The sequence below is a fragment of the Mesoplodon mirus genome (genome assembly GCF_964341445.2).
Source record: "Mesoplodon mirus genome assembly, chromosome: 9".
Classification (NCBI taxonomy): domain Eukaryota; kingdom Metazoa; phylum Chordata; class Mammalia; order Artiodactyla; family Ziphiidae; genus Mesoplodon; species Mesoplodon mirus.
This window is the reverse complement of record NC_138985.1, coordinates 92,956,962-92,976,318: the sequence shown is the minus strand read 5'-3', so window position 1 is coordinate 92,976,318 and position 19,357 is coordinate 92,956,962. Positions and strand designations below refer to the sequence as shown.

At 48.1% G+C, this 19,357-nt stretch overlaps 1 protein-coding gene across 10 annotated transcripts in view; it reads right to left on the bottom strand.

The window, feature by feature from the left end:
• Positions 1 to 9,962: 9,962 nt before the first annotated feature.
• The window catches only part of NRF1 (nuclear respiratory factor 1), a 126,979-nt gene continuing 117,584 nt past the window's right edge, over positions 9,963 to 19,357 (bottom strand). For 8 of the 10 annotated variants that reach the window (XM_082632582.1, XM_082632583.1, XM_082632577.1 and 5 more), the window contains 2 exons: positions 14,305 to 14,346; positions 9,964 to 12,072 (listed from right to left, as the gene is read on the bottom strand). In XM_082632582.1, coding sequence (XP_082488708.1) covers positions 11,909 to 12,072; positions 14,305 to 14,346 — 206 coding nt within the window. In that variant the 3' untranslated portion in view covers positions 9,964 to 11,908. Of the gene's footprint in view, positions 12,073 to 14,304; positions 14,347 to 19,357 lie in introns of all 10 variants that reach the window. The other 2 variants (XM_082632576.1, XM_082632584.1) reach the window with 2 other exon arrangements.

The following is a 19,357-nucleotide window of genomic DNA, read 5'->3' as shown; positions in this document are numbered from 1 at the left end:
AAGGGCAGACAGGAATGGGATTATTCTGGGGCCTTGGTGGGGAGTTGAGGAAATCAGGGGGTGGGGGGCTTTGGGCAGATTTAGTCAAGGTGAAAGCTACCCATCTTCGAGCAGCTTATTATGTGTATTTTCGTGATTTCAATTAATCCTCACACTCAACGGACCAGCCAGGATCAGGATGGATGAAGCGCCTTGATCTCAGTGAGGGGCAGGGAAGCCCACCCCTGGCCATCTGCCTCCCGAGGCTGCGAACGAACGCTGCTTTGCATGCCTGGAAGGAGCTGCCATGGGCTGTGGCCCCTTCAACCGCTGCAGGGTCCTGCCCTCCCCTGGGAGCCATGGTTGCCGGGGCGATGGAAATAGCCAGGGCTGATGGAGGGCACCTGGGCACCTGGGCACCGTCACCACTGCTGCCTCCCAGTCTGTTCCCCAGACCGTCCTCGGCGCTAATCTGACCATCGCACCCCGCCCCTCCCCCCACCCCAGGATAAACCCAAGCGCCTTACCTGGTTTACGAGGCCGGCCCCGGCCCCGTGTGACCTGGCCTGCCACCTTGTCGCTGCTCCTCGTCTCCCTTCGTGCTCAGCTAGGAGGGGAGTCCACGTGGGGGTCTTGCCCCGCCCCTCACCTTTGTCGGTGTCCTTGAATCTACATCCATGGTCTGGCAGTGACCCAAACGCCCGGGACACACCTCTTCCCCAGTCCTAGCCGCCTTATTGAAAGCATCAGCTGACCACTTCCCCGTCAGCTGAAAGCTGGGGCCCAGGCCGAATCTCACTCATACTTTTATGCCCAGGGCCAGCAAGGTGTGTAACAGGGCATGTGACAGGGAGGCCCTGGAATCTGACAGGGCATTGAATTATAGCTTCCACACTCTGCATGACCTTGGGCACCTCCAGGATCCTGGTCACCCGCAGAGCCCCAGTTCCCCACAATTGGAAGGGACACTCATGGCACAGGTAGCCCATCAGCCCCCTTAGGTCGAAGGGAGGTGCTCCAGTGAGCCAACTGATATTCCTGTTGGACTCTTAACGGCAAAGGGCTGGGCTCGCTGCTGGAGGGTGTAGACGGGGCCTGTCCCGGCACATACAGCTCAACTGGGGTGGCAGGACAGGTACGGTAACAGCCATGTAGATGGAGGGCAGGTCCGTGCAGTGGAGATGGTAGGAGTCACTGGGCCCAGAGGAAGGAATGGCCAAGGCAGGGCTTTGAGTAAACGCAGCACCTAGACTGAGCCTTAGAGGAGAGGATCACATGGAGAGAGATGCGGGCAGCAGTGGGCTCCAGGGGGACAAATCCATAGCCAAGAGATGCCAGAAGAGTCAACAAGGAGTAGTGGGAGGTAAGGCTGAGGAGCCCTGGACTCACCCCTCAGAGTCTGCCCAGCCTGGAGGACGTGATCCTGTTCTCCCCACAGTCATTGGCCACAGGCTACAGTCAGAGCATGTAGTTGACACAACCAGGACAGTACAGAACAGTGGCCTCGTAGGGGCAAGTTTTGCCCCTCTGGGGACACTTGGCAACATCTGGAGACTTGATTGTCACGACTGGAGTGGTGGTTGCTACCAGCATCTAGTGGGTGGAGGCCAGGGATGCTGTTCAACACCCTACAATGCACAGTACAGCTTCTCACGACAGAGAATGATGGGCTCAAAATGTCGGGAGGTTGAGAAACCCCAGTATGGAGTGATAGATGAGAAGCACCAAGTTGGCATCTGAGAAGAAAAAGTGTGAAACCCTTTGTTTCAGTTAGAAGAAAAATCAGTTGTACAAGGGCAAGAGTGGAGGAGACCAGACTGCTGAAATGAAGGTGGAAGAAAGCACTGATGACTCTGGTTAACTACATATTCATCTGGGACGGGAGGGATGGCAGCAGGTCACACGGGCTGGGTGGGGTGGGGTGGGGTGGGGGTAGGGTGTGTGAAAAGACCATATCTGTACCTTGGTCGGGCTGGTGCAGTCTTCATAGCATCTGCATCAGAGATCTGGACAAGAGACAGTCCAGGGACCCAGGTTCCCATCTGCAGACTGATTACTTTAGGGCTAGCTCGTTGATACATTTAAAGAGGTATTTAAAAAAATATTTTTTAATGCAGCTTTTTTGGTTTTCCCTGGGAGGGTCCTTCAGGAAATCTAGTCCACTTTATAATTGGAAACAGGTCACCAATCTCTAGGAAATGTTGGAACTGGAGATTTTAGCTATGAAAAGGTTTGGGTGGGAATGTGAAGGCTGTTTTCAAGTATTTGAAGGCATGGAGACCTTCACAGTTCTCTGTGGCCCCAGAAGCAATGGGTAGACTTTACAGAGAAGCAGATTCTGTTTGTCTCACAGAACTTCCTTACTGGTATGTCGGGCTGTGACTTAAGATGGGTTAAGTCCCCATCTCTGGAGATGTTCCAGCCAAAGTGCTGGGGAGCTGCAGGGGATGGCAGCCTTAGAGGGGGGCTGGACCAGATGTCCCTGTTCCAAGTGTCAGTTCAGGCTTAGGCTGGCTTCTCAGCCAAGGTTGGAGGGGGGCCTCTTGCATCTTCTTAAACTTCCCAGCCACAATCTAGGCATTAGTCAGCTCACACACAGCTTTTTAAATGTGTGTAAGTGCTGTTGTGATGAACAAACTACAAACTGATTGAGAGTTTTGCATTCATGGTGGCTGTATCTTTTCTCAAACACCAGATACTGGAAAGCCGATTGCTGCAGTGGTAGGGCTGGTGGGCTACGGGGTTTTGATGGTGGCTCGGTCCCATATAAGGATTCTCGAAGCTCTGCTGTAAGTGTTGGCCGAAACCTGACTTGAACCTTCTGGGAATGGAGGTCTCCCCCTGCACTGGCTCCACTGGGGTTTCTCAGGGTGAGAGGCCGGCCAGAAGAGGAGGCAGCCGGCCTTGGGGAGGGCAATGGAGGTGGCAATGAAGGCTCCCTCTTCCCAGTCTGGGCTCCCTGCCCAGCACCGTCAACAGAGACGTTTCTGGAGGGTCTTATGTGTGTGCTCCCCCACCCACCAATGTTATCTGCCCTGCCCTGCCCTGCCCTGCCCTGGAGGTCCCTACCTTCTGCTTCGTCAGCTCTCCTGAGAAGGCGGCATGGGGGCAGGATGGGGGTTGGAAGCCTTTAGGACCAGAAGAACAAGGACAGCTTCCTGTGGAGATTATCAGGGGAGGTGAGATGCAGGCAGAGGCGCCCCTTGTGTGGAAATAGAGCCCTTCGTTGCCACGGATGGACCCGCAAGTCTGAGGTGTCTTCTCTTTATGAAACCAAAGGCATCTTGCCTTGGTGGGTTTAAATACAAAGCGGTTTTACTTTCTGCAGTCATTGCCTTCAAGATGTTCTGTTGACTCTCCCTTCTAGTTCCTTAATGAGGTTTTGAGTGAATTCCATAATTTTGTAAATAAGGTCCATCATCTGCAGTCATTGCCTTCAAGATGTTCTGTTGACTCTCCCTTCTAGTTCCTTAATGAGGTTTTGAGTGAATTCCATAATTTTGTAAATAAGGTCCATCATTAAGTCCAGACCATTTGAAGCTTCAGTCTCAATCCTGAGTTCAACTTCACCCTCTTCCATGCTTGGAGGGAAGGCAGGACCTGCAGTGTTTGGGGTGGGGTGTGGTCCAGATCCTCCAGGATGGGGGGGTGGAGCGTGGTGGGCAGGCAGGGAGGACGGGAAAGGAAAGGCAGAAATCCTGTTAGCTATAAGCACTTTCCTCAAGACCAAGGACCCCAATAGCTCCTCTCTAGTTCCCTGCAGGTTTTATACAGACTGGGGAGGGACCAGCTGGGGTGGCAGCTGGAGGCAACAGGGCTGTTTTTGCCTCTTAGTAAGCCCTGGTGGAGGAGTGGCTCCTGTGATTGGTGATTTTCAGCATATCACTATGCTGACTCCACAGTTGGCAAATGTGTGGCCTCCTTTTATTTGGTCTTGATTTATTCTCTTTTCTTATTTTACTGTATACATCCTTCATGTAAACTGCTTCAAATTATTTTTGGAGAAAAGTGTTAAAAAGAACCCCTTTCCTTTGGGGATGACAATAACGCTCTGAAATTTGATTGTAGCGATGGTTGTACAATATTGTAAATACACTTTAGACCCTTGACTTGTGCACTTTAAAGCGGATGCACTTAATAGTATGTAAATTATATAATTAAAGCTGTTTTTAAAAACCTCGAGGTTATTGGGGCTAGTGGGAGTGGGGAGATGGGCACACAGTTACCCAATGATCCCTAATTTTCGGACTCAAGACATTCAGACTCAGGAGGATCTTTGGTAGAGGCAATGAGGGGCAGTGGGAAAGCTGTTATGACCCCAGCTTCACTGTTCCCTGGTTGCTGCAACTTCAGTGGAAATGACGGCAACTCCCATTCGGTGGACCCATATTCCGGCCCCTATGAGGGCTTCTCTACCTGTGGTATAGGCTTCCACCGCCCACTCCCCCGAGCCGGGTTTGGGTACCCTGCCCCATCACTGATTAGCCCGGAGACAGACATGTGACCTCAGCCGGCCAATCAGCTGTGCCCTCCTCCCTGAGACCACAGCTCCCTGTTGCAGGGTGCGAACTTGGGCTCCGAGGACACCGGTCTGTCTTTGTCAGGCACCTCTGGGATTTCTGCTGTTCACAACCGGAAAGGTTTTGATCACTAGTGGGCACCAGGAGCTTTCCGGCATCATCTCATTCCGTCTGCGCAGGCGGGCAGGGCAGTGCCAGAGCATGGACAGCACACTGAGGCCAGGACTCACAGCCGGGATACTCCACCTGGACCAACCCAGCTCACGTGACTCATCTGTGGAACAGGAGTGACACTAGACTCAGCTACTTCATTGGGAGGAGCAAGGGACTCCACTTTTTGTTGGTGATAGGGTCCCCAGAAATGTTCATTGTCCACGGAGTTTAACCAATGTTTTGTATAGATGACAACTGTGGGCCAGGATAAAGAATCCTATTGTGTGATTAGTCTCCCTTAACTTTTCTCGTGAATTAAAAAAAAAAGAAAAAAAAAACGCTCTCTATAAAAATAGTTCTGGGGGGACTTCCCTGGTGGTCCAGCAGTTAAGAATTTGCCTTCCAATGCAGGGGATGTGGGTTCAATCCTTGGGGAGGGAACTAAGGTCCCATATGCCGTGGAGCAACTAAGCCCGTGCGCCGCCAAGTAAGAGCCTGCGCACCGCAACGAAAGATCTCGCATGCCGCAAGGAAGATCCTGCAACTAAACTAAGACCCGACACCGCCAAAAAAAAAAAAAAAAATCCCATAAGGATTAAAAAAAAAAAAGTTCTGGGGACTTCTCTGGTGATCCAGCGGTCAAGACTCCATGCTCCCAATGCAGGGGGCCCGGGTTCGATCCCTAGTCAGGGAATTAGATCCCACATGCTGCAAATAAAGATCCCACATGCCAAAACGAAGATCCTGAGTGCCAACTAAGACCCAGAGCAGCCAAATAAATAAATAAACATAAAAAAAAAAAAAAAGTTGTAGGGCCTCCCTGGTGGCGCAGTGGTTGAGAGTCCGCCTGCCGATGCAGGGGATACGGGTTCGTGCCCCGGTCTGGGAGGATCCCATATGCCGCAGAGCGGCTGGGCCCGTGAGCCATGGCCGCTGGGCCTGCGCATCCGGAGCCTGTGCTCCGCAACGGGGGAGGCCACAACAGTGAGAGGCCCGCGTACCGCAAAAAAAAAAAAAAAAAAAAAAAGAAAAAAAAAAAAAGTTGTAATGAGAGCCATACCTTTCCAAGAGTGGGCTTCGTGCTAGAATCGTATCGAGACAATGCTTAAAAAAAAAAAGAAGAAAGCGTAATGTGACTGCTCATGCCCAAGCATGTGTTCAAGCACCAGCAACTTCACTGCCTTTCACCCTTGGGACAATCTCACAGGGCCAGTTTTTCTTAGGAATAAAATCAACATTATTTTACATCAAACAGTGTTAAAACACTTAACACTGGATTTTTGCAGAAATATTTTGAGTAATGAGGATGTGCGGGAATGGATGTTTTGGGTTCCGTGGATTTTCTGATTAAGGAATCACTGAGAAACTACGGTCTCTCTTTCAATGGGATGTACTGGGTGCCTGCTGTATACAAGTTCCTGTGTGTGTTTGCGTGTGTGCATGCATGTGATGAAAAGGCCCAGCCACTGGGAGGCTGCTCTAGGTGTGGCAAGCCCTGGGCAAGGACCACAGCCTTGTTCCTTACGACCTGCTCAGAAAACACGGACCACTGGGGGAGGCTGCACATGGGCTGAGCTCAGGACTCAGCTAGAGATTACTTTAAAAATGAGAATCCAGGGACTTCCCTGGTGGCGTAGTGGTTGGTTGAGACTCTGCGCTTCCACTGCAGGGGGCCCGGGATCGATCCCTGGTTAGGGAACTAGATCTCACATGCATGCTGTAAGTAAGAGTTCACATGCCACAATTAAGGAGCCCACCTGCCGCAATTAAGACCAAATAAATAAACATTAAAAAAAAAAGAGGGCTTCCCTGGTGGCGCAGTGGTTGAGACTCTGCCTGCCAATGCAGGAGACACGGGTTCGAGCCCTGGTCTGGGAAGATCCCACATGCCGCGGAGCATCTAGGCCCGTGAGCCACAACTACTAAGCCTGTGCGTCTGGAGCCTGTGCTCCACAACGAGAGGCCGCGATAGTGAGAGGCCCGCGCACCGCGATGGAGAGTGGCCCCCGCTCGCCGCAACTAGTGAAAAGCCCTCGCACAGAAACGAAGACCCAACACAGCCATAAATAAATAAATTTTAAAAAAAAAGAGAGAGAATCCGGATGTGCAGCCCGTTTTCTACCTGCCCCGGGTTGTTGGCACCAAGGGCAAAGCTTCTAAAGGCAGACATAGCAGAGTCTGACCCCAGTCCTCATTTACTAGTTCTGCATTTACCTTGGGAAGTTGCCCAGTCTCAGTTCCCACACCTATAAAATGGAATCTAACCTCCATCGGAGGTTGTGGAAAGGATTAGAAATAAAGGTGTAAAACATTTTGCATAGTGTCCTATGCAGAGCAGCCGTTTAGTAACTGGTAATTATAACTATTAGTTTCTTAAAGGGTAAGTTCAGAAGAACTTTGAGTTGAGACCCAGTTAATTTAAGTTACACCAACAATTTTATTTACAAGTGCATTAAATTTGGGGCACTCTTTCTAGCTTTCTTCCCCAAATATTAAATAAGCTACCTCTTAACCTCTCTGTGGTTCAGTTTGCTCATCTGTAAAGTAGTGATAATAACAGTACTTTGTAAAAACTAGTAAGTTTATAGGCAAATCTCTTAGAACAAGGCACATTGTAAGGGCTGTGTGTTAACTATTATTATTGCTACCGTATAAACACTCTTAATTGCAGATAAGCCATAGTTCTCATAAACTAAAGCTAGGAACGCCTCTGAACAGGGCTGGGGGCACAGGCCTGTCCTTGCCTTATAAGTTGGCGCTGGGTAAGGCCCGGGTTCTCGGGGGATCCTCGTTCCCCCCTCTGCAGATGAATATTATCCCTGTTCCTTTGCCTTTCCCCTCCCAACTCTGCAGAAATACACTCCAGTACTCAACAAATATTTGCTAACAGGTCAGCGGTTTTCAGGAGGGAGAAACAAATTCAGAGTGGGCTGGGGACTCATTCAGGGGCCCAGCAGCACCAGGAGCTGAACGGCAGGTGGAGAAAAGCCTACGTTCTCCAGCTATTTCAGAGTCCAGTCCTTACGCAATATCTCCCCGCTCTGTGCACCTCCTTCCTCTTTGCTGCCTCCACCGTCCTGAGTGGATCTTCTCCAAGAGCTGCCAACCTGGAGCAACCAGCAGAGGCCAGGTGGGAATGCACTGACGGGTGCCCCCGACTCTGGCATCTGAGCAGGAGCTGTGCTGAGGCCACAGGCTGGCTTGGGCTGATGACCTGGGCAGCCCACAGCCCACTGAGATGGAGGTGAGAGTGGAAATGTGGGCTTGTCTTCCTCACCCCACGTAGCCTCTGCCCCAAATAAGCTTTGAAGTTTCCCCTGATTGGTTTTGGTGCTGACACCAAAGGGAGCCACCAAGGGCCTAGTACAACTCCATCCAGAGCTAAGGCTTTGGGGGCATGATAGAGGAGGGAGAGGAATGGCGGCAGGTAGGGAGGAAGACGAATGCAGGAGCAGGCCCTCTTCCACCTGAGAAGCGGCTGGAGATGAGCCTTGCCTGGGTCTAAGTGAGGCCAGAGCACATTGGCAGCCTGAACTCTTCTTACAGAGCCAACAGTCCCTTCTCTTCCCTGCCCTTCTGGTTCTCCTCGGCTCACTTATCTGAGTTTGGAAGACTCCAGTGGTCACCAGCATCGTCAATAGATCTTCTCAAATGCAGGACTTAAAGCCAAGAACTGCTAGCCCAGTATCTTGGTTTCGCTGAGCACCAGATCCTTGTCTGCAGCCTGGATGATAAACTACTTAATGCAGAGGACCCTTAAGGAGATAAAATGAGATAATGTAACTCACCCTGCCACAGCACTCTGTCCAGACGGCACCTTATCACACCGGGCTGCCACGATCTGTTCACACGAGTATCTCCTCATCTTCTGTTTCTCAGGCAACTGCCATGATTTATTCACCTGGCAGTGGTAGGCATTCACCAAGTTAAACAAAACTGACCCACAGGCCAGAGCTGGTCTACAGGTGGGTTTTATTTTGCCGCAGAGTATGTAAAGGAGTTTTGATTTGTTGTTGAAATGAGGAGATTCATACACAAACCTGGACTGCCCAGTTCCTCTGGAAAATTTAAACAATGGGGCTTCAGGGCCCATGCTCCTCCCGCTTGGAGACGATCTGCTAGCGCTCAGGAGGGGCTGCTCCCTTCAGACAGATGCTCTCCACTCTGTCCGTCTCCATCACTCCTCCTCCTCTCACAACTGAATGGCTTCCACTTTACACACTGATTCCACCTGCCTGGTCCCTGCAGGCAGCTGAGTTTGCAGCTCCTGCTGGTGGTTTGGGCAATAATGGAAGCAAAGGTCTCCACCTGCCCCACCAAAGAAGGTTTCGATACATGCTTGCTGGAAAGGCAGCATCTGGGTCTTGCCAGGCAAACAGAACGTACTATGCCTCTGGAGAGACGCCATCCCCACAGAGGCACTCTAGACAACCCAGCTGTTCCCTGGGTGGCCAACGGCAGTGACGTTTGCTTCACCTGGCTGCCATCAATCCTTCCTCTGGTCCACCCTCTCTAGTGACAACAGGTGACGACGTGCCATTTGTTCGAGAGGGAAAAGGTGGCACTGGCTTTATCGAGCCACCATCAGTCAGCAAGGAAAACACTTCTGGCCTCCACATGCAACTGTTCTAATCATTATCCCCGGGAAACCGACCCGAACATCCAAGGACAAAAGGAAAGAAAGGGCTGGCGGAGGTGGCAAGGAGCGTGTCACTCCAGGCTGAGGCTTGCGGTGGGCACAAGGGGCACAACGCGGAGGGGCAGACTCAAGGGGCTTGGGAAGGCCTGAAGCTGGGGCTGGGGCTGGGGCAGGAGGCACGGGCGCAAGAAGGGCAGCTGCCACATTAAAGTAGCGAGAGCTGTGCGTGAGCCCAGGGGGTGAGGGCCTAAAGAAACAGCTAATGGCTTGGGGCCCCTGCTTCAAGAAGAACAAGCCACTCCAGCAGTGAACACCATTCATGTGGGGAGGACACAGATGGACAGGCACCACCACCCACCCTGATGTTTAATGTGGGATGCAATTAACCCCTATAAAGGGGACTCCGGAATAGAGGTTTTCAAACTAGATCCCCCTAATCCCCCAGGACAGCATTTTACAAAACTGATTCAACAGAGCTGCTCTGGTGATGGGGGACGGACAGGAGGCCCCAGCCCCACCCTAGCACTCCCCTTACAGGGCTCCACAGTGCCAAGGAGCACAGTTCAAAGATCACTGAGCTTGAGTAAAAGCACCTTTTCCTTTTACAAAGCAGAACAAGCCACCCCAAAAGAGAATTCCTAAGAGGCTAAGTGTTCCTACAGAGATGAACAGTTCCACTTCCTGTTGCCACTTTGTTAACTATTTATTGAATGAGGCAGTAATAGACAGAATGGAAAACGACATAGAATCCATGCTCTGCTACTGGGGTCTTGCTTTTCTTCTTCTTCTTCTTGGCAATTTCTCAAACTATTAGGAGGTTATTTCACCACAAAGGAACACGGACTTTAAAGCCCCTGGACAGTTTCACAACGACGATAAAAAATAATAATTAAAAAAATAACAAATTGTAGAACTAGGACTGTTTTATGTAAATTCCCCCTCCCTCCCGCCATTACGTACAGAAAAAAACATACAAAGAACATTGGATAGTTTTATATAAAACAAGCAAATACAAGAATCTGAAACTTTTCTCAAAGGCTGAGCAAGATGTGAAGAATCTTTTAATGTCGCATTAAAAGAAAAAAAACCACATTAAATACACTATCACACATGGGGGGCCCGGGAGGAGGGAGGAAGAGTTGTCCCTGTACTCAAGGAGCAGAGATTTGGCCTGTCAAAAAGTCAGGTGAATTTAGCGGCTGGAGACTTGGGGCTTGCAGTTGAGAAATCACAGAATTTAGTTACAAGAACACCCAGACCAATCAACACCTGTGAGAAGGAAGCTGTGCGGGGGCCCGGGCCCAGCAGGATGCACCTGGGAAAACTGCAGGGTTCCTTCTGAAACAGGGCCTGATCCAGGAGTGCAGGAAGCATCCTAAGCCCTCTCTCTCTAACGTCCCCCAGCGTGATGGCCAACCTTCCTTGTGCCAGGTGCCCCCGTCAGTTCCAGTCTCCTCTGTTAAGCTACAGAAAGTTACAGGAAAGGAAAAAATTGCTCCCATTGGTGTAACCTGGTCTTTGAAGATTTTTCTCTCCCTCCTTCCTTTCCCCTTCCAACCCCTCCCACCCCCCCATTCTCTCCCCACCACGCACACACCCACAAGCACACTTAACACGCACGCACTCCTCAAACCCTTAATACTTCTGTTACCTTCAGTTCATATACACGACCAATTCAGGACTGACCTTAAAACCAAAGCGACACGTTAATAGTCATGAGATCAAGAAGATTTCCTGGGGAGGGGAGGAGATGGGAGGCTGAGGAAAACCCTCTCATCCCTGCCTGGGAGTTTTAAGAACATTCACTTGCCTGTGGCAAGGTCAGCACCTGGGCCAGCCCGAGGAGCGTCCCAGCTGCCAGACCACGAGGCCCTGGACCCTGCAAGCACAATTTCTGGACCTCACCCCATTCTGGAACATCCTTCCTCAGGCAAGTCCAGCAGGGAGAGTTCTGGGTGGCCACTGGGAGGCAGCTTTGGTGAAGGGCATGGTCACCTCTGCCTGAGTTTGTCAGTAGCTCAACGCATGACCCTGGTATGAACAAAAACTGGTGGCTGTGTCTGGCCACGTACCCAACACCCACTAAACTGGGTGAATTATTTTTTCCACAGCTCACCTTGATCTCATACAGATAATTCCATGTGGGTTTCATACATACATACACACATACATATATATATATGTATATATATATATACACATATATACACACACACACACATACACACACATATACATACACACACATATATACTATATATATATATATGTAAATGTGTATATCCATATGTACACATATACATATATTCACACTCACACATACACACACAGAAGTATACACACGTTTTTGCAGAAAGAAGTCCTTGCCACAATTTGGCTTTTTCGGGACAGTGAAATTGACAATGCAGTATCTTGTTCCACTAATCCCAGAAAATCAAGAGTGGTGCTTTAAAAAAATGCAATTCCAAAATCCGCTGCCTTTCTTCCTTTTTAAAAAAAAGGTTAACAAAACTTTTCTTCCAAAGTCGAGAGACTTAATTCCATTTGATTGCACCTCTGCAAACGTGTAAAAAATTTTGAAGTAGACTAGAAAACGATGCCATGATATGGCTGCATGTCACTGTTCCAACGTCACCACCTCCACAGCCTGGCCGTCCATGGTGACTGCGCTGTCCGATATCCTGGTGGTCACAGGGGCCATGGCCACCTGCACCGGCCCATTGCCCTGGGCGAGGCTGGTTACCACAGTCTGGTACATGCTCACAGGGATCTGGACCAGTCCTGGGGAGACAAGGGGAGACCGTTGGTGGGGATTGGGTGCAGCTTTCCAGATGCTGGCTGGACAGGGCAATGAGCTCCAGCCCTCAGAGTATCACTGTCTGCAGCCTCAGGTAATTGCACACCCACTGTCCAGGCACAAATACAACCCTTTTCTCACCCCATTTTAATTCTTTAAAACAGACTATCAGGAAAGAAAATTTGGAGAAACTGTAGAAACATGCCTCAGAACAGGGCCTCCCCAACTTGCCAAGAGATGACCCTGCCTGCTGGCCTACCTTCAACTTTAGGAAGCATACACAGGCCCATCAGGTGTGAATTCTCCTCTCAACAAGTCCATCTCCTCTGACTGCCTTCTTCTCCAGGAAAGGCCACCATTAATTTTCTTTGATATTCTGCTACACTGACTTCTTCAACCCTCTGGCTGCCTATGCTCAAGTTTCTCTCAGCTTGAAAAAACTTCTCCCTCAATCCTATCCTGTCTTCTGGCCATTATCCCTCTCCTAAGAGTCAGCTTATTTAAAAAAGAAAAAAAAAAAAAAAGCCTAAGTAATTAGTTTTCTGATATTAGATTTCACAGACCAGTAAAATTTTTAAATACGTTCTGGGGTCAACTTAAAAAAAAAAGACCCCCAACTACCTCCTAATATCACTATTATTTTAGAAAGGAGGGTTTAACAGAAAGAAAGGAGGAAGCAAATAATTTCAGAAAAGGGCAGTCCTCCCTAAGAAAGGAAAGTTGACAATTTTATATAACATATTAAAAAAAAAGATTTCCAATTAAATAAGACAGAATAAATGCACATATAAAATTCCTCTTCCTTCTAAAATAAAAAATATAGTGAAGGAGGAAAAAAAGATATAAATGAGGGATGTCAACATATTCCTGGAAGATGCAAAGCAAACGTAAAGGGGTTCTGACTTATCAGAGAAGGGGAAGCTGCAACTCCTGTGTCCCAGAGAGCTCAGGACATGGAGGCTCAGCCACTGCAGAACGAGAGGAAGACGCCAAAAACAGGCATTAGCTGACAACTTGTATTCAACTGACTGGACCAGTGGGTCCCACCAACCCCAACACCCAGACCTTTGTTGACAAGACATCTGAAGTTCACCCACCGTATTGAGAAACTGACCCGGGGAGGCTGCAGAGAAGACCTACGGTGACATCTGGTGGGTGGGGAGGTGAGGGGAGGGGGGTGCGGAGACAATGAAAAACCTGGCTTGCAGCCCTAATATTTACCACCCCAAGGCCTACAGGCCACCCAGCTCTGCCCTGCACACCCCAACTATCAGTGTTTCAGTGTCTCACTCTTAGGGAACACAGAGGGAACAGAGACGATGTGGGGAGCAGAAAAAACAAAAACGAATGCCCCCAAACTCTAATATCTTCAGAGAGAGAAAAGGTTTGTATCATAAAAGTGGATAGCTTTATTAAAAAGGAATAAGAAAAAAATTCTTTAAAAATCAAATAGATGAAATCCATGCCACAGAAAGATCAGAAGGTAAAGTCAAGGAAATCTTCTAGAGAGTAGGAAAGATTAAAAGATGGAAAGTAGGAGACCTTAAGAGGTTCAATCTCTGATAAAAGAGAATTCCAGAGACTAGAAAAAACAGAAGGTAGGAAATTATCAGACACATTGTTAAGTAAATTTCGAGAACTGAAAAATATGAGTTTCAGATTGAAAAGGCCCACTAGGTGCCCAACAGGACAGATGAAAAAAGATCCAGACACTAAGACACAGCTTTGCAAAAATTTCAGAACACCAGGGATAAAGCAAAGCTCCCAAAAGATTTGAGAAAGGAAAAAAAAAATCGTCATATACAAAGAACTGGAAATCATAATATTGTTGGACTTCTCAAAAGCAAGCCTGGAGGCTAGAAGATGATGGAGCAATGTTTTCAAATGTCTGAGAGAAAATGCTTTCAGCCTAGAATTCTCTCTCCAGACTATGAAGCGACACCCAGGTCAGTTAAGCGTGGGGGCAGAATAAACACATCTGCAGACTTGTACGGGCTCTAAAAACTGGCCCGCCACGCACACTTTCTTTGGAAGCTCTGAAGGATGTGCCCTACAGAAACGAGAGAGAAAACTTAAGAAATAAGTGGCCGTGGGGTCTAGGAGACAGAGAATCCACTGTAGGGAGCTTGGGGGCAGCAGGAGGGCCCAGGAAGGGGGCTGTGCAGCACGTCTGAGAGGACAGAGGGGAAGTGGCATGAGCTCGTGGGATAAAGTACCTCGAGGGGTCTTCCAGAATTGGGTAGAACCGGTGATTAGTCCTTAAAAAGTAGAAGAAAAAAAAAGCAAGGATTAACCATACCCACTCGTCTTGGCAGTGAACAATTTTTACGTTTATAAAATTTTATGTTTCTAACAATATAAACATAGAAACTGAGTTATCAAAAATTGATAACAAATAACGTCTCAACTCAAGACTACTGTTTAGAGCAATAAAGATACATACCAGAAAAAAGAGCATGAAGTGCTGCCCTTGGGGTACAAATATTTTTTTTAAAAAGGCTTTTATTCCTTTTTGTCATTTAAAACTATATATCACTTTGATGAAATAAAAATTAATTTTAAAAAGGGATGTTTTAACAGAATATTTCCTAATGCAAAAAAAATCAAACATAAAATAAAATGTTATTTTACAATGTCAAATTGTATCTAATTGTTTTCTAGGGTTAAGTGTTGCCAGTTTAGAAATAAGTATTCGATGATGCAACCTGAAATGGGGCTTGAGGTTCTGCTTTGTCGACATTTTTGGGAATCCAGGCTCACTCTGGTGTGTGTTAATGGAAATGCAAGGCATGGCCCACCATCCTCACACTTGAGATGCTGGGACCTAAAAAGAGGAAGGAGGAGGCCAGCTCACACTCGCAAGCGACGCTGAGAGGAAGCAGGCTGAGGGGCCACGCATTGGCTTCAGAAGGCTGTCGGGTTCAATTTCTTTCACCTAGACCTTTGCAAATGGCTCTTACATGTCTCCAGTCAATTCCTCTTTCCATTCACCCCTTCCTGTCACCTGTTAGCTTTCTATAACTCGTCATTCCCCAACCTCAAATTTTCAAATCCCCTGATGTTAAGAAGGTTCCCAAAGCCTATAATAAAGTTCAAATGTTGGGTATGGTATTCAGAACCTCTTGTCATCTGTCCAGTCTCATTTCCCTTACTCCCTGTGCTCTGGGTATCACCCTGGACTATTCTCAGTTCCCCAACATATCGGTCACATTCCTTTCTCTGGGCCTTTGCTCAAGTTGTTCACTACCCAGAATTCCCTTACTGCCCACTCCTTCCCCTTTAAAACCCTCCTCTTGGAAGCCTATCCCAGCCCTAGTCAATACTGATGGCAGCCTCCTTGCGGTTCTCAATAAGCGCTCGACAGTGGGGTATAATCTGGCTTGGCCCAGTTAATGCATGTAGATAGGCCTTCCCACTAGACTGAAGGCTCCTTCAAGGCCAGGCTTGGCTCTGGTCCATGTTCTACTCCCCACAGTATAAGGTACAAGGTGTGCCAAACACTGGCATCAACAGGGCCTCAAGGGCAGCAGGCCAAGGGACTCTATTGTTGGCCTCAACCAACGTGCAGCTGGGCTCCACTCCCCAGTGTCTAGACTCCAGGCATGGGCCTGAGTGTATCTGAAGACCAAATGACCCCCTTCCATCACCCCAGTGTATCTTGATCATCTTCACTTTCATCCTCTCTTCTGGTCAAAACAGAAGAAGTTAGTGAAATAACCCAAAATGCCCTATGGCAAAACCAGGACACCTCCAAAGAACCCACGTGTTAGTAAACAGCAACCAAAACCAGAAGCAAAGATCAGTCTCATTTCACTGCTGTTGCTTCTGGGCTTGATTCAGTTCCAAAAGCTCCAAGTTTGGGGAACAAGTTACATACTTTTACAAATACAGTGAACACGATGGGCAGGGAGCTTCTTCCTGCCTATGAGCGACCGTCCTGGGTTAGTGATGGGGTGGAGAGAACCTTGAAGAACTGTGAGACTTAAATCTCTCCCACCCTGGCTTATGATGTGTTTGGGTTACCAAGGTACGGGTCCATGCCCAACACTGCTGTTAAAACACTTTTTAGTATCGTGGAAGATTTGCCCCAAAATAAAATGGAGAAAGGTTCAAATGCAAAAATACAACTTGGCTGACACTGCTATAACCAGAATGATCTTTTGAACACAAACGGATCTTGTTGCCCTCTTTTACAATTCTTCAGTGGTTTCCAATGGCCTGTGGGATGTAAAGTCCAGATCCCTTTGCAGGTATTTCAACCCTTCACATCAGCCCGTTGCTCAGTTCAGCCTGGTGATCCATGAATCCCCACCCACTGTACATTCCAGGCAGGTGAACTGTCTGATTGAGGTTCTCTCCACACACACCTCCATGGTGTGTACACACTGTGACTTCTGCCTGGAATGACTGTCCCTGGCTTGTTCCTTGAATGGGTTTCTATTCTTCCTTCAATAGTCAGCTCCAATCTCTCCTCCTCTGTCTTAGCTCTTCTTTCCCCAAGGGCCCACAGCACTTTGCACTGGCATCCATGGAGGCAATGGTCATATTCTTTATCACTGTTTGCATGTCTTATCTCCAAGGAGACTGTAAATTCCTTAAGGGAGAGATGGAGTCTCCATACTTGAGTCCCTAGCGATCCAGCAGGTGCTCAGTAAATGTTTTCTACACTCATGAATGAAACCTGCCTTCTGAGATTTCACAGATGTCCTCGCCCAGGGACTAAATGATTGAAGTGGGTGAGTCTTCAGGTGATCAGGCTGTTTCAGAATGGGAGCTCTCAGTCCAGAGAAAGCAATACGAAAACAACTACACTCAGAGCTCATCCAAATAAAACCATTTTGAAAGATTTCATCTTCTGTACTTCACCTCACAGTCAGGGAAGGAGTAAATTTGACCTCTACAACTGGGTGATAAAATGACTCCCATACAAAGCTGTCTCGAGAGTGAGTAACTGGTGACAGCGACTACATTATCTAAAAAGCTTCTCGGAGGGAGAAATTCCATATACAGGGTCATTTCGTAACCTCGAATGCCTTGAAATCCCAAGTCCATTATTTTCTACATGCAGTTTCAGTCTACCTCTACCTTAAATAAGTGCATTACCATCCCATTGTGGGGATTTTAGAATCTCTCTCTCTCACACACACAGCCATCCTGACATAGGATTAGATTAAATCGACTCAGTGTCTCTGACCTAGCAGCCTTTATGTCTGTGGCAAGGGAAAGGGGGAGGGGGCTAGAGGCTTGGAAACCCAGAGTGCACTAAATCGGCCGGCTGCCCTTGGAAGAGAGATGATTAAATGCTGAGGTTCAGTAATCAGGCCAGGATTGTCCCTGCATCTGCTCAGCCTGCCCCTGATTAGCCCTAATCTAGAAGGCGTATGTTAATCTAAGCTTGTATTCGGGGTCATTTTGATTGATTAGGCAACAGGAAGCCCCTCCCATTCTACTTTAAGGACTTCAAGTTCCCCTTCAAGAGAACTTCCTAGTAATAAGACTAGCACAATCCTAGTAATAAGACTCTCCTGGCATTTGTACAGCACTTTTCAAAGCCCTCTCACACCCACTGCATATCACTAGATTTCTGCTAAGACTCTGGAGCAGTAGGCAGGGCAGGTATGCTTCCCTTTCACAAATGATAGGCAAGTTCCTTTGGCAGAACCATGGACTTATAAAGGCACATACTTAACAAAATCCTGAAGATTTTAGTACCCTAATCTCTAGTACCTCCGTCTTTCAAAGCTATAAGAAACTTAGAGTTCTTCAGTTTAGAAAATCTAATCCCCCTTTTCTTTAAATTCAAAAGTAAACAGATAAAAAGTTTACTTAAACAAAACAAAACACGGACTGAGAGAGACTGAGTGACTTTTTCCCCCCTCAAGATGACCGAGCTTGTGATTAAGTGAAGCATCTGGGAGCCTTTGCATGCACTAGTAAGCCCTTACCATCGAACACTATGTCCAGCAGGGACCCAGAAGGGAGAGGACTATCCCCTTTGGGCTCACTGCTGCCCCTCCTCTCAGGCTTCTTGGTAAGGTTTACAGAATTGGCCAAAATGGAAAAAGAGGCCAAAAGAGACTCAGGAACTTCAGGTCCCAGCACAAGGATTTCCTTGTCAAATAGCAGTTAGCCCCAAATCCTGGAGGAACTGCTGGTTCCAGGACCACATTCCCCTGTACAAGAAAATGAGACCTGACCCTGCTCTGTTTTTCTACCAGCTGGGTATCATTCTTGAACCCAAATGGTCAAACACACTCCTCCCACTCATCTCCCACCTCAACGAGTGGCGATTACATCCTTCCAGTTGCTCAGGCCAGAAACTTGGAAGTCAAGCCATCTTTGACTTCTCGTGCAGTTCAGCAGCAAATCCTGTCAACTCTCCTTTCAAATATAAACCCAGAATTCAACCACGCCGACTGCCGCCACCCTGGACAAACTCCTATCCTCTCTTGCCTGGACTATATATTAGCTTCCCCTGTGATCACCCTGCTTTGGCCCTGGCTCCACTGCACCCTGTTCTCCGCCCCCCACAGAAGCCAGAGGGATCTTCTAAAACTTCCACACGAGGTGATGGACATGGGGGCACATTCTGAAAATTCAGACATTTGCTTGGCCTTGTTTTCTGCAAAACAGGTCATGAGGCTCTGCAGTGGTCTCTGATGGTGTCACCAGGGGAGGCTTTGTGGTAGACCATGGGCACCCACGAGAGTAAATTAAAGGTTAGTGTCACAGCCTTGCACACTCTGGATTTATCATTCATGAGCTGATCTACTCTATTCCTGACCCTTCGTGAGGTAATGAGTTTCGTCACTTACCTACCATGCAATGGATCTCTCTCTCACACGCGTGCACGCGCGCACACACACACACACACACACACAAACGTATGCGTATAATTGGAAGTTACTTAGGGGAATTAATTCATTTTTCCCAAGACTAACTTCTTTTAGTATTCTGAGATTTGATGAATAAATCTATACAGCACAGTTAGCTAAATCTTCTTGAAATATTGTTTGGCAATGGCCACCCTGCCACCTCTCCCTGCCTTTTTGGCAGCTCTCTACTAAGGGAAAAATAAAGTCCAAATAGCTAATAGATGAGGGATGACACCAGCCTTTCCCATAAATACTCTACATTACCCCTTCATCACAACCATATCTGTCCTCTCAGTATACCCTAACCATCACATGTATTTACTCAGGCAGGTTCCTCTGGCCTAGAATTATCCCTGCCAACCTAGGTCCTGTTCTTTCAACAATTTCCCTGTCT